The following is an 18,638-nucleotide window of genomic DNA, read 5'->3' on the forward strand; positions in this document are numbered from 1 at the left end:
CATCTCTCCTTCTTTCTCTCCCCCCCCCCCCCATTGGAATGCTTTTATGTTTTACAGATATATTCTATGTCATCATTTGCTCATTTCTGATCTAAAGAAGGGTCACCTTCGAAATGAGCATCATCTTCTTTTCTTTGTTTTTTGTTTTATTTCTATTTATTACCTTTTTTAAAGAAACTTATTCCTTTGTGGTAGTTAACTTAGCCTTAAATTTAAATCTTCATATAAATCCTGATGGACTGCTAAGTAAGAAGTAGTAGACCTGTCACTGCTGGTAAGGAATCAGCTGGGAAATTGTCTTAAAATGTGGGAGAATGGGGAGTTACGGGATAAATGGATAAATTATGTGTTTATATAAAGTTAAGCTATAAATTACTTTAGAAGCTTTCTGATTCCCACCCACACCAGGCTCAATCTTTGATTTAAAGACTTTTAAGCCAATTCATATTATTAGGACACTTTTCAGCAGAGGGCTTAATTGAGGATTTTCATCAGCAAGTGATTAACCCTTATGAACAGATAAATTCTAGGTCCTTTTGGAATCTGAGAAGCAAGCAAAAATAGTATAAAACATAGGCGCCGACTCCGTGGCTACTGTGGGTGTTCGAGCACCCCCAATATTTTACAGACCGGAAGTTCTCTTCCAGCCCAGCCAGAATTTTAAAACTACTACTACCCTCAGTTCCTCTGAGTCCGAGTTCCAAGGCCCCCCTCCATCCGAGTTCCAAGGCCCCCCTCCTTCCATCTGTCCGAATTTTAAAAGCCGTCTTCTTCCTTGTCATCAAGCAGATGAAGCCATTACGTATGGGTTGTGTCCATCAACCAGCAGGGGGAGATAGAGAGCACTCAACTTTTCTCAGTGCCTCATGGCCAGCCAGCTCCACTGCCTCTTCAGTATTCTCTGTCTCTCCAAGCAGGGTGGCTGCAGCTTCTTTGAGCTCCATCAAAATCTGCCTGGGGGTGGCTCCTGGCTTGCCAGTTGTTAGCCGGGGTGTTAGAGGCTATAGCAGCTTCACTTTGAAGGCACATAGGTCAGCCCTTTCCCACTCAGTGGATGCAGGCACATTGGTTCGCCTTTCCCTGCCTTTCCCACTTATCTGAGCCTCCGGAGTGTTTTTATTTACCTCTTTTGCCTCTGCTTTCCTCACAGCGTTAAAAAATAAATAAATAAATAAATAATTAAAGTTGTGTCGTGCTTTAGCGCAGCGATCTTGGAAAAGATTTTTTCTTGAGATTCTTCTGTAGGACCGGAGCTGTGATACTCGGTCTAGTGAGGTAAGAGTGTTTTCTGACTCCTCCGGGGTGGGCCCACGATCAGGACTTTTTTGGCGCGAACCGCCATTTTTGAATTTTACCGCCGTTTTCGGCGATGGCTGCGGAGTCTAAAGCGCTGTTCTAAATGTGGCAAGCGCAAATCAGCAGCGGGGCTCTGTAATTCGTGCTGTACAGACGGTAGAACCGGCCCGAGCATGGCGAGCGGCGATCTTTCGCGCTCTGAGCTGGCAGCGTACGCTATTTTGGATTTTCCACATGGCGCGGCCTCCGTTGCGACGGAGAGCCATGAATCCGGGGGGGGAGTCCTCTGAGTGAGGCTAATAATAGAGCTGATAGCCCTGGGCAGGATCCGGGCGGTCAGGGAGCGGTTTTCTCCCCTGATTTTGTTTTAATGCTGCATAGGGCATACATGCTTAAAAGAGCTCTTCCACAGGGATCTTCGGACCCTCTGCCTGCCCCCCCCCCCCCCCCCCCCCCCCGGTGGATCCTGGCCTTTTGGAGATGGCTTTGCCTGTTTCTTATCCTCCTGATAAACGCAGAAGGGCTAATTCCCCTTCTGAGTGTGGCGCACCCCCCTTTTCCCCCCGTGGTCAGGCTATGAGGATTCTGACGGGTGTGGCAGAACTTCTTGGGCTGAGGAGCCAGAGTCGGGTGCAGAATTGCCACAGGAGCTTGATGATCCGTCTGCGGTGAGGATTTTCCACCGCGAGGAGCTCCCAACGCTTATTTCAGATGCCTTACAAGCCCTCTCGATTGAAGATCCTGGGAGTGGCACAACCTCCTCGGTTAATCCAAGGATGGCTAGTACCAGAAAGCCTGCTCGAGCCTTTCCTTTGCATGACTCCATCCAAGAGCTTATTTTGGCTCAATGGGCTGACCCTGAGGGACCTTTGAAGATGTGCAAGAAAATAAATGAACAGTCAGTCAAACAAAAGAAGGTACATAGATAGTCAAAGAGAGCTAAAATAAAATCATTTAAAAAATGGAAGAAGGATTTGACTGAAAATAGTTGGAAACGGCATAAAGAATGGCAAGTCAAATGCAAAGTGCTGATAAGGATGGCAAAAGGAAACTTTGAAAAGAAAATTGTGTTGGAGGCAAAAACACATAGTAAAAACTTTTTTAGGTATATCAGAAGCAAGAAGCTGGTAAAAGAATCAGTTGGACCACTAGATGACCGAGGGGTAAAAGGGGCACTCGGAGAAGATAAGGCCATAGTGGAGAGATTAAATTAATTTTAACTAGAGAATAGCAATAACCTGAAACATTTAAAATACTGAAAAAATGCTTTTTAAAGGAGTAAAGCCCCCCGAAACTAAAGAACAAAACCTTTAGTATGGTCTGGTTTAATATTTCATACCAATGCGTTGTTTCTGTAATCAGGCAAAAAAACTCCTTATTGTGAAGACTTTTTTACTCTTTTATACTTTTTATATCTTTTTTGCTTTTAATATGTGTATGTGTGATTACATGAAATCTTCCAAAATGTACAGAAACTCAGCACTTATCTTTCACAGAGTCCATATGAATTGGTTTGAAATTTTAAATCAGACCATACTAAAGGCTTTGTCCTTTAGTTTCTGAGGGCTTTTCTCCTTTAAAAAGCCGGTGGTGGGAGGCAGGGATAGTGCTGGGCAGACTTATACGGTCTGTGCCAGAGCCGGTGGTGGGAGGCGGGGCTGGTGGTTAGGAGGCAGGGATAGTGCTGGGCAGACTTATACGGTCTGTGCCAGAGCGGTGGTTGGGAGGCGGGGATAGTGCTGGGCAGACTTATACGGTCTGTGCCAGAGCCGGTGGTGGGAGGCGGGGCTGGTGGTTAGGAGGCAGGGATAGTGCTGGGCAGACTTATACGGTCTGTGCCAGAGCCGGTGGTTGGGAGGCAGGGATAGTGCTGGTCAGACTTATACATCTGTGCCCTGAAGAACACAAGTACAAATCAAAGTAGGGTATACACAAAATTAGCACATATGAGTTATCTTGTTGGGCAGACTGGATGGACCGTGCAGGTCTTTTTCTGCCGTCATCTACTATGTTACTATGTTCAGTATTTTAAATGTTTCAGGTTATTGCTATTCTCTAGTTAGTATTAGATTACCTCAACATTGCAATAGCCTTTGCTGTGTTGCCCTAGTGTCGTGAAGATTAAATTAATTCTTTGCTTCGATATTCACCAAGGAAGATGGGGGAGAGATACCAGTGCCAGAAATTGTATTCGGTACTGATGAGTCGGAGAAACTGAAACAAATCTCTGTAAACTTGGAAGATGTAGTGGGGCAATTTGACAAACTGAAGAGTAGCAAATTGCCTAAATCGGATGGTATATATCCCAGAGTACTGATTGAATTGAAAAATGAAGTTGTAGACCTATTGTTAGTAATATGTAATTTATCTTAAATGAAGCATGGTACCAAAAGATTGGAGGGTGACCAATGTAATGCCAGTTTTTTAAAAGGGTTCCAGAAGTGATCCGGAAAATTATAGACCGGTGAGCCTGATGTCTGTGCCAGACAAAATGGTAGAGACTATTGTAAAGAACAAAATTACAGAGCATATACGTAAGCATGGATTAATGAGACAAAGCCAACATGGATTTAATCAAGGAAAATCTTTTCAGAGCCCAACATTTCTTCGAAGGGGTGAATAAACGTGGATAAAGGTGAGCTGGTTAATATTGTGTATCTGGATTTTCAAAAGGCATGAAAGTACCTCATGAAAGACTCCTGAGGAAATTTAGAAAATCGTGGGTAAGAAGTATTTTCCTATTGTGGATTAAAAACTGGTTAATAGAGAGGAAACAGAGTAGGGATAAATGGTCAGTATTCTCAGTGGAGAAGGGTAGATAGTGGGGTTCCCCTGGGGTCTGTGCTGGGACTGATGCTTTTTGGCATACATATAAAGGATCTAGTGAGGTAATTGCATTTACTGATAACACAAAGTGATTCAAAGTTAATAAATTGCAAAAGGATTGTGAGAAATTGCAAGAGGACCTTGGGAGACTGGGCATCCAAATGGCAGATGTTTGATGTGTAGAAGTGCAAAGTGGTGCATGTGGGAAAGAGTAAATCTTCACCCTGCAGTGACCAGCAGTGTATTGAAATGCTGCCTCTGCCTGCACCGGGCCTTTCCTTCTGACTCAGTGCCCCTTTCTGAAAATAGCAAGTTACATCAGGGGGGTCAGGACAGGTCAGAAAGAAAGGCACAGTCCAGGCCGAGGCAGCATTTCAATATGCTGTTGGCCGCTGCAGGGCGAAGGTTTACTTGAGTCAACTGGGCGGGTGTTTGTGAAGGAGGGTCGTTAATCATTGCAATTAATTTTTAAAATTGTGATTCATGATTAATGCGATTACCATGCAGCCCTACTTTACCTTTCCACAAACACTAGGATGAACACTAGGACTGTGGTACACACAGTGAAGCTACTAAGTAGTAAATTTAAAATTGGGGTAAACGTTTCTTCACTCAACGAGTACAAACTCTGGAATTTGTTGCCAGAGAATGTGGTAAAAGCAATTAGCTTAGCGATGTTTCAAAAAGGTTTGGATAATTTCCTAAAAGAAAATTCTATAAGCCGTTAGTAAGATGGACTTGGGAAAATCTACTGCTTATTTCTAGGATAAGCAGCATAAAATCTATTTTACTCTTTCAGGATTGTGACCTTAATTGGTCACTGTTGGAAACAGGATACTGGGCTTGATAGACCTTTGGTTTGTCCCAGTATGGCAACACTTGTTTTTATCTTATCCGTCTAATTCTTTGTCTGCTTCCCCCCCTCCACCATGGTGGACAAAATGCTATCCACATTCATCAATTTTCTTTATAATTTGTAACTCAATTTCTATATTTATTATATGGTTTGTATTATTTCTGCATAGTTTAGCTTATTCTTTTTTTATGAAGTATTGTCATAATATAGTTGAAAATTGACATTTTCGACTCTGAGTTCACTTTCAAACTTCAAATTGATGTAGTTCTTTGCTCCTCATTTTTCTCTTCATTGAATCCGTGCAGTTCATCCATTTACTCCAGCTACTTCCCTTCGTCCTCTGATTTTTGCACTACTAGTCATTTCTCATTTGGGATTGCTGTAACTCTCTCTATTCTGGTCTTCCACTACATTCCCTTAAGCATTTACTGTTAGTCCAATCAACATCTGTCAAACTTTTTTACAATGCTCGCAGGTTTGACTACATTACCCCCCTTCTTGTTACTGAACACTGGCTTCCATTATCTGCACGTATACAATTCAGAATCCTCATTCTAATTATCAAGGGAAAGCTTTTCTCTATGCTGCCTTATCTCTTTTATCATCTTATTTCTTACACACCACTGTGTTTTCTTCGATCAGTAGACCACAACCTTCTTAACCTTCCCTCCCCCACCACAACTCTGGCTAACAACTACCCATGACACCGCTTTCAGTTATCTGTTCCAGAGTTTGGGACCAAATCTTCCATCAAGTATCTGTTATCAACCCTCTTTCCTTTAAACGAGCACTAAAGACCTATCTATTTACTTTAACCTTCACTTCTAGTCACTTTAACCTCCCATTATACCTCATGGTGCAATTTTTTGTTTGTTTTAAGACTGTTCTTTTTTTTTAATGGCATGTATTTTATAACGTTGTTGTTTTTAGATTTTATTTTTATTATTATGTAAGCCGCTTATGTCTATTTGGTTAGGCCAAGGCGGTATATCAAGGTTTTTTTTTTTTTTTTAATAAATGGAGTGGAGGAGTGGTCTAGTGGTTAGAGCACTGGTCTTGACATCCAGAGGTGGCCAGTTCAAATCCTACTGCTGCTCCTTGTGATCTTGGCCAAGTCACTTAGCCCTCCATTGCCTTAGGTACAAACTTAGATTGTGAGCCCTCCAGGAACAGGGAACTACCTGCAGTACCTGAATGTAACTCACCTTGAGCTACCACTGAAAAAGGTGTGAGCAAAATCCAAATAAGTAAATAAATAAATAGTGTTTACCTTGTAGAATGCTTTAACCTTTCCTCGTAGGAAAGTCGTCCCATCCTTTTTATCATTTTCATCACCCTTCTCTGTACTTTTTCTAATTCCACTATATTGTATTGTATAGTAACATTTATAACCCGCGCTTTCCCACCTGTAGCAGGCTCAATGCGGGCTTACATAATAAAACAAATCTACAAGATTGCACAAAATGGATAAAACATTTGAATATAATATATAAAGAGGTGGACTAAGAAAGGATAAGGGAGGAAGGTGGTAGAGGTAGGGAACGGAAGATGGTGTAAGTTGGGTAAAGTGTTTTGAAAAAGAAAGAATGTATAATAATAGTTTGGAGAGGGATGAATTCAAAAGGAAAACAAAAAACATATTAAGTTCTGCTAAGTAGTCAGATCCAGGTATCGCAGATGGATTTCTAATTTAAGTCAAGTCATATGAGTAGGCTTGCTTGAAATGCTTAAAATATCTTTTTTGAAATGCGGTGACAAGCATTGTACACAGTATTTAAGGTGTGGTTGCACCATGGACTGATATAAAGGCATTATAACACTCACTTTTGTTTTCCGCCCCTTTCCTAATAATTCTTAACATTCCTATTTGCTTTCTTAGCCACCTATGCACACTGAGCAGAGGGTTTCAATGTATCATCAACAAAGACACCTAGATCCTTTTCCTGTGCGGTGACTCCTAATATGGACCCTTGCATCACGTAGCTATGTTCCTCTTTCCCACATGCATCACTTTGCACCTGCCCACAGGGTGAAGAGAGATTTTTGGATCCGGAACACATGGGGGAGAGAGAGAGATGGTGGACAATGGGAGAGAGGGAGAGATGTTTTTACATGGGATGGATGAGAGGGAGGGAGAGATACATAGGAAGTGGAGAGGGAAGAAAGAGGGAGATGTTGGATCCAGAAGCAGAAGAGAATGATGGAGAGATGCTAGACAATGGGAATGAGGGAAGAGAGAGGAAGAAATGTTGGACCATGGGGGAGAGGGCAGGAGGGAAGAAAGAAGGTACGGGGGGGGGGGGTCAGGCTGTGAGAGTGGGGAGGGGAGAAAGAGGGAGCAGATGCTGGACTAGAATGGTGGAGTGATGAAGATGCTGGGAATGGTGGAACATGTGGGAGAGGCTAGGACGGGGAGGTAAGGAAATGAATGAGGACATTTGTTACAGAGGGTAGAAATATGCTAATTGGGAGTAAATTAAAGATGAAAGGGAATGGAGGGCTGGGTAAGAAGTAAGATGGATAATGGCAGAGCTAGTGGGGGAGAGAAGAAGATGGAAATTTGATGGGTCGTTGAAAAGTGAAAAGGAGGAGAAGGGTGAGAGAATGAAATTTTGAGTTGACAGAACTGAAAAGAAAAAGAGGAATGAACTAAAAAGGAACTATCAATCATATCAGAGGCAGTTGTAGTGAGGGAATATTCAGGAGAGAGGAGAAAACACAAATGGATAGCAGCCGCTTGAAGGAGAATTAGCAGATGATAGACAGGAAAGCAGAAAAGAGAATCCAGGACCAACATGATAGAAAAATAAATCCAGACCACAAAGATAGAAAAAAAGGGGGCGTGTCAAGATGGCGGACGGACTGGTGGACACTCAACACTGTCGCTGACTTTTCCCAAGGTGAAGACGATTATTGCAGCAAAGTTACCTGAAAAATGCCACACACCAAAAGGAAAGGGGTAGTAAGGGGTTTACCGGTGGTGAATTCCGAAACCGCTCTGGTGCAGACGACAATGAAGAAATATGCCACCAGTACTCCACGACAGACCGGCTCGAGTCAGCCTCCCGCTGTGGGAGACGCGGGTGGATCGTCTTTCCCACGGGGAGTGGAGACATCATTATCCTCGCCGGAGATTAATCCCCCGCCTTGTCCACCAGGCCTCAGAAGCGGGTTAGGACTTCTAGAGGCATCTGAAGATGGCGCAACGGAAGACCTGACCACTGGAACCCGAGACGAGACGCTGGGAGAGCAGAACAAAGTGGAGCTAAATGTTCCCGAGGCGGTAACTTTGGACACTATCTGGGAGGCGATACAGACGTTGACTTCTGTTGTGGCTCCAATTGTGAGTAAATTAGATTTGGTAACATCAGTGTTGGAGACATTTAAAAAAGAATCTGAAAAAACTAATATAGCTGTCCAACAGGATTTATTGACTTTAAAAGAAAAATCCGATTTGCTTATAAAGGATAAACTGGTAATACATCGAAAGATAGAACAGTTTGAAAATTATAATAGACGTTTAAACCTGAGGTTCTTGAACTTTCCAGTTTCCTCTGAAATGAACGTGAAGGATTTGTTTAAAAAGTTTCTGATGGAAAACCTTCAATACTCCCCAGAGTTGATTCCCCCAGTCAACAAAATATATTATTTACCTGATTTAAAAAAGGGAGAAAAATTGAAGGTTGCTGGGGATTTGCAAAATTTAACTGCCTTCTTAGAACAATCAGCAACTGAAATCTTAGCTAGGAAGACCTTGCTTGTTTCATTAGTCTTCGAACAGGATGTGAATGCCATATTGAAAATGTATTTTAAAAACGCAGCTAAAACTTTTCTTGGAGACAAGATATGGATTTATCCAGATGTGGTGAAAACCACACAAGATAGAAGGAAGGCTTTCCTAGCCTTTAGAGAAGAAACTCGACTGTTGGGGGCGAGATTTACTTTGTCTTATCCATGTAAATGTTTGATAAATTACTTAGATAAAAAATATGTGTTTTTTGAACCGGAACAGTTAAAAGTTTTCCTAGAAATGAAGAAAGTAACCAGATAGTTTCTGAACAATGAGAAAATCAGGATTAATACTAAAGTAGCGTGAAGTTAACCAGGCCATCTATGATTAAGATAGTTTCTTTGTTGTTTCTCCACCATTTATACCTAACCCCCCCCCTTGTTGGTATGAATAGGTGGTCTAAGAAAGAGATTAAATTGTTATGTTTTCTTTACCTCTCTCAGAGTAAGAGGGGAAAGATAATGTTGTTTCCTAATTGTATCATATATGCTCTGTTTTTCTGGAACAAGATTGAATGCTTGTGTAATATGTTGAAATCATAAATAATAAAAAAAAAAAAAAAAGATTGAAAAAAAAGTTTTATTTTGAATGTTTTAAATAGAATAGTTAGTTTGGGGAAATATGTATAGTAAAAGTTTTTGTAGAAAAGGAAATGCATTTCTGTTTTTATATCTCCAGATTTGCAGTATGTCCTAAGTAACTTTTTGGGGGGTCCCGGTTCAATTTTTGTCTCTTTCTAATTTGTGATCCCTTGTTCAGTATTTGGTGAGGGTCTGTCGGTGTGATAGTAATGGCAGGTGGGGAAATCGGAGGGGAGGCAGGGAGCAGAGGGGTTCGGGGAGGAGGTCCTCCTTTATTTTCTGACCTGCGCCCTAGCACGGCTAACACCAGTCCTGACTCTTGGTGTGTAGCTGATGAGGATCCCCATGCATCTCCAGCTGAGGACCTCCAAAGACGGCTAGAACTCCCTCCTACCAAGCTCTCAGCGACAGCTTCCTTGAGCCACCGACAGTTAAACATATGTGAGGTGCTGGCATCAGTGGCTTGGAGTGGAGGAGTGGCCTAAGGGTTAGTGCAGTGGGCTTTGATGCTGGCAACCTGGGTTCAGTTCCCACTGCAATTCCTTGTGACCTTAGGCGAATCACCTAACTCTCCATTGCCCCAGGTACAAAAACTTAGATTGTGAGCCCACTAGGGTCAGAGAAAATACCTGCATATAATATGTGCAGCGCTGTGTATGTCTAGTAGCGCTATAGAATTGAGTAATAGTAGTAGGGACATTGCTCCTGCCTGCTAAGATTGGTAAAAGGAAGTTCTGGTCACCTTCAGAGAAAGTGTATTTATATTTTGAGGTGGGGGTAGGGCAGTTCAGAGAAAATTTTGTGCCCACACACTTTGGGCTCAGGCCTACCCAAAATTGGTTACGCTATTGGCTCACACCTTTTTCAGTGGTAGCTCAAGGCGAGTTACATTCAGATTCAGTAGGTATTTTCCTGTCCCTAGAGGGCTTGGTACCTTAAGCAAAGGGGGTTTAATTGACTTGCACAGGATCACAAGGAGCCAGCCTTCTTCTCTATTAGGCTGCTCCTCTACTCAACCCAATTCTTACCTGTTTTTTTCTGCAGACAGAACTCTTCCTCCTTCATAAATAGTTGCATGGGAAGCAGTTAAAAGCCCAGCCAGGGATTGATTTTTCAGTAATGAATTTTCATTTAATGACTCACTGGATAAATTCTGCTCTACTTTAATTAGAATGGACTTAAAACTCTTCTTTAACATCTAGACTAGTTCCTTCTTAGAAATGCATCCCTGGAGGATTATACTGTATTTGAAGAAATATTGAGCAATTCTGGCAGAAAAATATAATACAGTAGAACTTCGTTATAAGGGACACTCGGAAACAAGGGACGCTTAGATACAGCAGACTAAAATTTTGTCCCGGCTGAGAGAATAGCACATCAATGTATTTTAGTTTGTTTATAGTGGACCCAATTATAGCAGACTTCCGGTTATAAGAGACCTTCCTACATAGTCCTGAGGCTTCATTGTACCATATGTATAAGAGACTAACACTGCAGTAGTGCTAAGAGTGAACTGACTGACGATTGGTCTTAATGTCTGACAAACGTAAACGAACAACGTTGGATTTGGAAAAGAAAATCGCTTTAATAAATGGCATTTAAAACAGGCAAAAACAGTCAGTCGTACGTTCCAGACTCAATCTTGCAAAACAAACAGTAAATTTGATATGACAGGAAAGAGAAAAGCTACAACATGCGTATGAAGCGTTGGCAACTACTCATAGAAAGCATTTGTAGACCACCTTGAGTGAATTCCTTCAAAAAGGCAGTAAATAAATCCTGATAAATAAATTTGTGAACAGCAGCATTTGAAGACATTGAATCAGCGCTGTTAAAGTGGTTTAATTTGGCACGGTCACAGAACATTGCAGTTAATGTGCCCACTGCTGCGTATTTAAAAAAAAACCATGTTCGCCAAGAAATTAATGCACAATTCATTTCAGTTGGATAGCTTGACAGATTCAAGGACAGACATGGAGTTATGTTTCGTGAGGTGTGTGGTGAAGCAGCAGCAGTGGAAGAGGCTATTGTCAGTAAATGGATGACATTAACAAGCTTATTTTTGAAAGAGAAGGGCGGCCATCTTTCAACACAAATTGCAAGATGGGCGTCCTTCTCACAGGGTCATTTAAATTGGCATAATCGATAGCTGATTTTGGGTGTCCTCAACTGCTTTCCGTCGCGGGGACGACCAAAGTTCATGGGGACGTGTTGGAGGCGTAGTGAAGGCGGGACTTGGGCATGCGTAACACATGGGCGTCCTCGACCGATAATGGAAAAAAGAAGGGCGTCCCTGACGAACACTTGAACGACTTTACCTGGTCCTTTTTTTCTTACGACCAAGCCACAAAAATGTGCCCTAAATGACCAGATGACCACCGGAGGGAATCGGGGATGACCTCCCCTTACTCCCCCGATGGTCACTAACCCCCATCCACCCTCAAAAAAAAATTTTTTAAATATTTTTTCCAGCCTATATGCCAGCCTCAAGTATCATACCCAGCTCCATGACAGCAGTGTGCAGGTCCCTGGAGCAGTTTTAGTGGGTGCAATGCACTTCAGGCAGGCGGACCCAGGCCCACCCCCCCCCCCCCACCTGTTACACTTGTGGTGGTAAATGTGAGCCCTTCAAAACCCACCAGAACCCCACTGTACCCACATGTAGATGCCCCCCTTCACCCATAAGGGCTATGGTAGTGGTGTACAATTGTGGGGAGTGGGTTTTGGGGGGGGGTTGGGGGGCTCAGCACCCAAGGTAAGGGAACTATGCACCTGGGAGCAATTTCTGAAGTCCACTGCAGTGCCCTCTAGGATGCCTGGTTGGTGTCTTGGCATGTCAGGGGGACCAGTGCACTATGAATGCCGGCTCCTCCCACAACCCAAAGGGCTTGGATTTGGTCGTTACTGAGATGGGCATCCTCGGTTTCCATTATCGCCGAAAATCGTGGACGACCATCTCTAAGGTCGACCTAAATTTCGTTTTTGGGCGTCCCCGACCGTATTATCGAAACGAAAGATGGATGCCCATCTTGTTTCGATAATACGGGTTTCCCTGCCCCTTCACCGGGACGTCCTGCAAGGACGTCCTCAGAAAAACTTGGGCGCCCCTTTCGATTATGCCCCTCCACTTCTCCCAAACCTGTTGTCGTCATACCAACCACATATCTTCATAGCTGATGAGATGGGCATTTTTTCCCCTCCTACTTCCTGATAAGACCATGTGCTTCCAAGGTGGTGTATGTCACAGTGGCAAACAAAGTAAAAAAAAAAAAAAAAAGCCTGACTACAATGGTTTGTGCAAATGTGGACGGCAGTGAAAAACTGCCACTGTTAGTCATTGGCAAGTTTGAGTGAGCTCACTGCTTTAAGAACTCTAAAATGCTACTGGCTGAGTACATGTTCAACAAAAGTGCTTGCAGAGCCGGTCTTAGGCAGGGGCAACAAGGGCAGTTGCACAGGGCCTCGTGCTCCCAGGGGCCCCATGCAGGCCTCGGCATATCCCTCTCCCCTTATCCCCTCCTGAAATCCAGCGTCTCGCCCTCCTTCCTGGATCTGCTAAAGTTGCTTCATTCCCGATGCTGGATGCGATTAAGACATGCTGCTGTGGCTGGCGTCTGGGCCTTTCTTCTGCCAGTCCTGCCTGTGGGGAAACAGGAAGTTACTGAACCGGAAGGTGCCTAGGCGGGACCAGCAGAGGGAAAGGTCTGATGCCAGCCACAGCAGCATGTTTTAATCGCAGCCAGCATCAGGGAAGGGGATGAAGCAACTTTAGTGAATCTGGAAGGGAGAGATGCTGAATTTTAGATGAAGAGAAGCAAGGGAGAAATATATTGGACCCGCTGGGGGAGGTGGAGAAGGGAGAAATATGTTGGACCTGTTGGGGGAGAGGGAGGTGGATATATTCTGGACTATGTGGTTTGGGGGGGAGGACTGCTAGAAGAAGATGTGCCAAACCCAGGGGGGAGGTTGCTGGAGGGAGATGGACATAGGCTGGAGAGGGGGAGGGGGCCGGAGGGAGATGGACGTGCTAGGCTGGAGATGGGGCTGGTGGGAGATGGACTTGTTCTGGACGAGGAGGAGGAGGGCGTTGGCAGGAGATGGAGATATGCTGGGACTGGAGGTAGATGGACATGTGCTGGGCCAGGAAGAGGGGGGGGCATTGGAGGGAGATGAAGATGTGCTGGACCAGGAGGGAGTTGGAGTGACATGGAGATGTGCTGGATGGGTGAGGGGAAGTGGTTGGACCTGCCTGAAGGGGGAGCATAAGAGAGGAGAGAGAGACCAGACTGGGGAAGGGAAGAGAGAGCCCGGATCGGGGAGTGGGAAGTGAAACAGAAGAGGAGAGGTGCTGGACCCACAGACGGTGAGAAGTTATGCCAGACTACGAGGGGGATAGGGAATAGAGAGAAAGAAATGCTGGATCTTTGGGGTATGGGAGGAAGGTAAGAGAGAGGGAATGGACAGGGCACACACAAGAGATGATGGGCTTGGATTAAGACTAAGGGACACAGGGCAATGCTGGCAAAGGGGTGAATAGGGACGCTAAGAAGGCAGATGCTGAACAGGACAGATGGGACGCAGAGAGAAGATGAATGTGGCAGGCATGGAGAGAGAAGAAATGTGAAATGGAGAGGAGATCCAGGAAAAGTAGAAGACATAGATCGATTCAAATGTAAAAAATAAAATGCTCAGACTACAAAGGTAGAAAAAAATTATTTATTTTTGAGTTTATCGGTTGAAACATGTCAGCTCTGGAAAATATGCATCTGATATTTTGTATTTCCATTTCTGTTTTCTCTAGTATTGCTGTATATGCAGAGTCTGACTCGTGTTTTCGAGTTCATATTTTTGCCTTTGTATCTCTTCGTACTGGGCTGTGTGATTCCTTGTTTCATATTTGTTGATAGTTTATCTGTGTTTCACATGTGTGAGTAAGGTGTGTTGTTCTGCTAGGTTAACATGTGGTTTTTGTGTAGAGATCTGTAGCAGGCCAGTAAGTTCTTTTTTTTATCACTAGATAGTGTATTGGGGTTTTAGGGTATTTTGTAGTATTTGCAGTGCTGTCTTTCACAGATAAGGTTGTTTCTCTTTGCATCTTGGGATTTAGTGCTGTTATGGTACAGTAAGGTTCTGAGTGTTTCTGCACGAGTTTGTGCTTAGTGTTTTGCAGTGGAGGTTTTGTGTGTTGGCCTTAACTGAGGTGACTTCAATACTTTAATTTAAATTTAGTTTGTCATAACATCAGACAGGGTTTGTGAAATAATCATCAAATGTACATACATGTGTCAATTTTACAGTAATGGGGGAATTTTAAAGTACTTTGCCCATATACCTGGATCTTTTCTTAGTTAATATTTTTCTTTATATTTTCTTCTTTATTAAGAGAATTGGAACTCCTAATTGTAGGAGACTTGAACTGAATAATTTCTGGTTATTTTCATTGCTTAATTCTAGGTTTCCTATGATAGCATTGTGCTTTTTTGAATTAGTTTTTCTGTACAAGTTTTGCTTGATTTGTCTTTATTTTAAAATGCACCTTGTCAACAAGGGGTGAGGCGGGGTTAGGCGTGGCTTTGCTGAGCAGGGGGCCCACCAAACTGGGCTGCACAGGGCCCCGCATTTGCTAAGACTGGCCCTGAGTGCTTGGATGACTTCAGAGATTTTCACAGACTGACTATTGAAACTGATAAAATGATTTAAAGCACAGAAAGGGCGCATACTGATTGTTGTGGACAACTACCAGGCGCATCCAAAGGTAAAGAATATGGATGCTGTAACACTAGCATTTCTGCCACCGAATGCTACGTCACGCTTACAACCATGTGATATGGAGCTAATAAAGAACCTCAAGATGAAGTACAGGCAATTAGTGGCGAAGCGTTTAAAATCTATATTCTTGATGCAGTGCAAATGCTACATTCATCTTGGAACTCTGTTACCCAGCAGATATTGCAAACTACTTTAGTAAAGCTTTACTTTCATAAGACTTTGTGTGCCGCTTATGATGCACCACAAACTGAAGATTCTAGTAGTGCAGAAGCTGTTGATAACGATGAAGATGACTTGCCTCTATCTGTGTTTCTTGTCGGAGAACAGCAGATTCATGGATTACATTTCCGTGCACAATGCTGTCGAGACTTGTGAACAACCAACTGATGGTGATGTTGTTGCAGACATTGTATCTATTAAACATCTATTTTGGGCTATTTTAAATGAAATGTAAGTGTTGTTAAACTTCTTTGCATTTACTTACGTAGTGTATACTGTGCATTTTGTAGTTAACAATAAACCGAGGATAAAACAACAGTTGGCTTTGAGTGAAACAATTAATTAATGCATAGTTTGGATATAAGGGTCCTCGGATATAAGGAGCCGTTTTTGTCAGTCCCCTGAAGTCCCTTATAACAAAGTTCTACTGTATTTTGAAAATTATTTTTTGTATTTTAAGTTCTGTAATTTCAGCCTTTTGAACTTCTGTGCTGTAGGTAAATATTTTCTGCAATATGTTTGTAGTATTCTCCCTGAAAAGTTAATGTAATGTTCATTAAATGAAAATTGTATATAAAAATCCTAGTAAATTTAAATGACTGTATGAATACAGAAAACAAATCATAAAACAAAATCTATTTTTTTTGTTTATTTTATAGATATGGAAACAAGTGAAAAAATTCAGGAGAGTGGGATTCTTCAAACCTTTGCAAGTCTCTTAACTGCACAGTCTTCCTGCATGGCAAAAGTAGCTCACATCATAGCAGAAGTAGCCAAAAATGGTGAGGTTTTTCACAAGAGCTTTCTCTGCTGGAACATCTTCCGTTTTGCACATCACTTGTCAGTAGGTTTTACTTCATTTGTTCTCATTTTATAAACATGATTTTTCATCTGTTTTCTTTTTGTTATGGTTAATATTTTATATACAAATTTATATATTTGTGCATGTTTGTGTTCGTCTAGATAATAGAGGAAGAGAGAAAATAGTGAGAATGGGCAGTGCATCACTGGTTATAAAACAGTTTGAAACTAGAGGGACTTAGATTGTATGAGAACTCTGAAAAGGAAGTGAGTTCATGGTAATTTTGGAAGATGTAATCCTTGATTTGTGAATTAGCAGAAAGAAGCTCATATTAGAGGCAGGTGATCTGAGAGAAGCAGTGAAAAAAAAAACCCAGCAAGGGCTCCTGGAATCCCTTACCAATCTGCAGATGAAAGAAATGAAAAGCCCAGATTGTTGGCTGAGCAGAAGCGAAGCAGCAAGAGGGTTCTGGAGGAAAATAGGGAAGTAGATTGTTGGGTTTAAGTTCTCAGACCCTTGAGTGCTGCTACAGATTTAATTAAGGAACCATCAGTGTTGTGGGAAGCTGACAAGACGACAGTGTGGTGGTATGGAAAGTTCTGAGTAATTGCCCTCTAGTAGTATTTATCTAGGAAAGGAGTCTGTGCTGAGACAGACAAAATGGTAGAGGTAACCTTACTGCTATTAGAGAGAGACCCAGGTTTAAAGTTGTGCCAGAGACTGTATATTGACTGGGTAATGTTGCTGACCATGGACCTGGGTAATAACCTCCTGATAGAATAATGCTGAGAGGTAAGGTCTGCTACAGATAGACGGATCAAGAGCTGCAGTCTGGGCAAGTGTAAAGCTGATAGGAAAAGTTAAATGGTGCAGAAAGCCTACAGGTTATAGCCTGTACCATAGGGAGTCAGAACGGATGTGATTACGGGAATTTTTGTTGCCTGTTTTGAAGTTGTGCTTTTGTTGTGCAAAAGGTCTGTGGTAGATGTGAAAGTCAGGAGCCCATGATGAAACATGCACCTGAAGTCAGTAGTACACCAGTGTCTTGCCCTATCTGTGGGAAATATGTTGCTCAGCTCTTGATTCAGAGAGTAGACCTAGAGCCTGTGACTATATATAAACTTTTTGGAGTACTGTTTTTATTTATTTTGATTTTTTTTAAACACATCAATATTGATTATTGTGTTTTTCAAAAATATACTTCCATAGCATCCTATCAGACTAGTCCAGACAAATGGGTTGTGTCCCTCTACCAGTGGATGAAAACAGAGGAAGAAAATAATACTTTTGACTCGCCCCTTAAGGGTATTATGCAGCATAGAATGTTCAGTGTTTCTCTGTCTCCCCAGCAGATGGATGACAGGCTGACAAACCTTCTCATGACCTGGTTTGTAACTAGTTTCAGTTGAGTTTTCACTACCCTTTTGGAGATGGCGGTGTGATCCAGGTGGTGTGTGAAACGCTGTGCGCTTGCTGGATGTTTTTGTGCTAAAACCTTTTCTTCAAAGATGCCCCATACAAAGAGGAAAGGCACTGTGAGGTTTGTTCCCCCACCTACGTCAACTTCGTCCCCAATCCAGCAGAGACTGGATCGTTTCCTTGCCCGGAGCCTCCCCAAGCGAGATGAGGGTGGTGACTCCGGTTGCGGAGGAAATCGGAGGAGCAGAACCTCTGCTGGGACAAGAAACATCTTTATCTCCCCCCTCAGCTTCCAATATTCCCCCGTGTCCGGCGTTAGCTGCTTCACTGGGAGACAGCCTACACGTTTCCGGAAGTGTAGCATGTGTGCTGTCTGGCGAGGGTCCCACATTGCAGCAAAGGAGCCTGGAGAGTGAGGCCCGAGGGTTAACCGGAGTCTCAGATACATCAATGGAGGTAAATCTCGGAAAGATTTGGTTAATGCTTAATAAGATGGACTCTACTCTTCAGAAATCCTCAGGTGAGGTTATCTGCTTTGCATCTTAAATTTGAGGATCTGGTTAAGACAGTTGAATCAGTGAAGGAAGATCTTTCCACCCAGGTTAAACAAATTCAAAATGAAGTGAAACAGCTTCAAGACTTTAACTTTACTACGGTTAAAGATAAATTGGCTCTCCATAAAAAGATTGAGCAGATAGAGAATTTTAACAGGCGTTTGAATCTCTGCCTCTTGAACGTCCCTAAAGTTCCTGGGACTTTGCCTTTGGATTTATTTAGAAGATATTTACTTGAAAATTCCGCAGTACGCTATTTCTCCTATTAATAAGATTTATTATTTGCCTAAGAGTCGAGGGAAGAATGAAGGGGAAACTAGAGGTGGGGAAGACATATATATTGATGTGAATAATATATCTGCCATTTTGGAGCAATCTATAGAAAACGCTATGGAGAGAGCTACGCTCTTAGTGTCTTCTGTGTTTGAGCAAGATCTTAATGCTATCTTTAAACATTCAAAAGAATTTTTTGGAGGAGGGAAAATTTGGATTTATTCGGATGTTACCAAACTGACGCAAGAACGGA

The 18,638-nt window shown here is 42.6% G+C and overlaps 1 protein-coding gene across 3 annotated transcripts in view; it reads left to right on the forward strand.

Moving 5' to 3' along the window:
* The window catches only part of RAP1GDS1 (Rap1 GTPase-GDP dissociation stimulator 1), a 222,491-nt gene that overhangs the window by 51,505 nt on the left and 152,348 nt on the right, over positions 1–18,638 (forward strand). For 2 of the 3 annotated variants that reach the window (XM_030190713.1, XM_030190714.1), the window contains exon 3: positions 15,997–16,119. In XM_030190713.1, coding sequence (XP_030046573.1) covers positions 15,997–16,119 — 123 coding nt within the window. Of the gene's footprint in view, positions 1–15,996; positions 16,182–18,638 lie in introns of those variants that run through there. The other variant, XM_030190715.1, reaches the window with a different exon arrangement.

Source organism: Microcaecilia unicolor, chromosome 2, assembly GCF_901765095.1.
Source record: "Microcaecilia unicolor chromosome 2, aMicUni1.1, whole genome shotgun sequence".
Taxonomy (NCBI): Eukaryota; Metazoa; Chordata; class Amphibia; order Gymnophiona; family Siphonopidae; genus Microcaecilia; species Microcaecilia unicolor.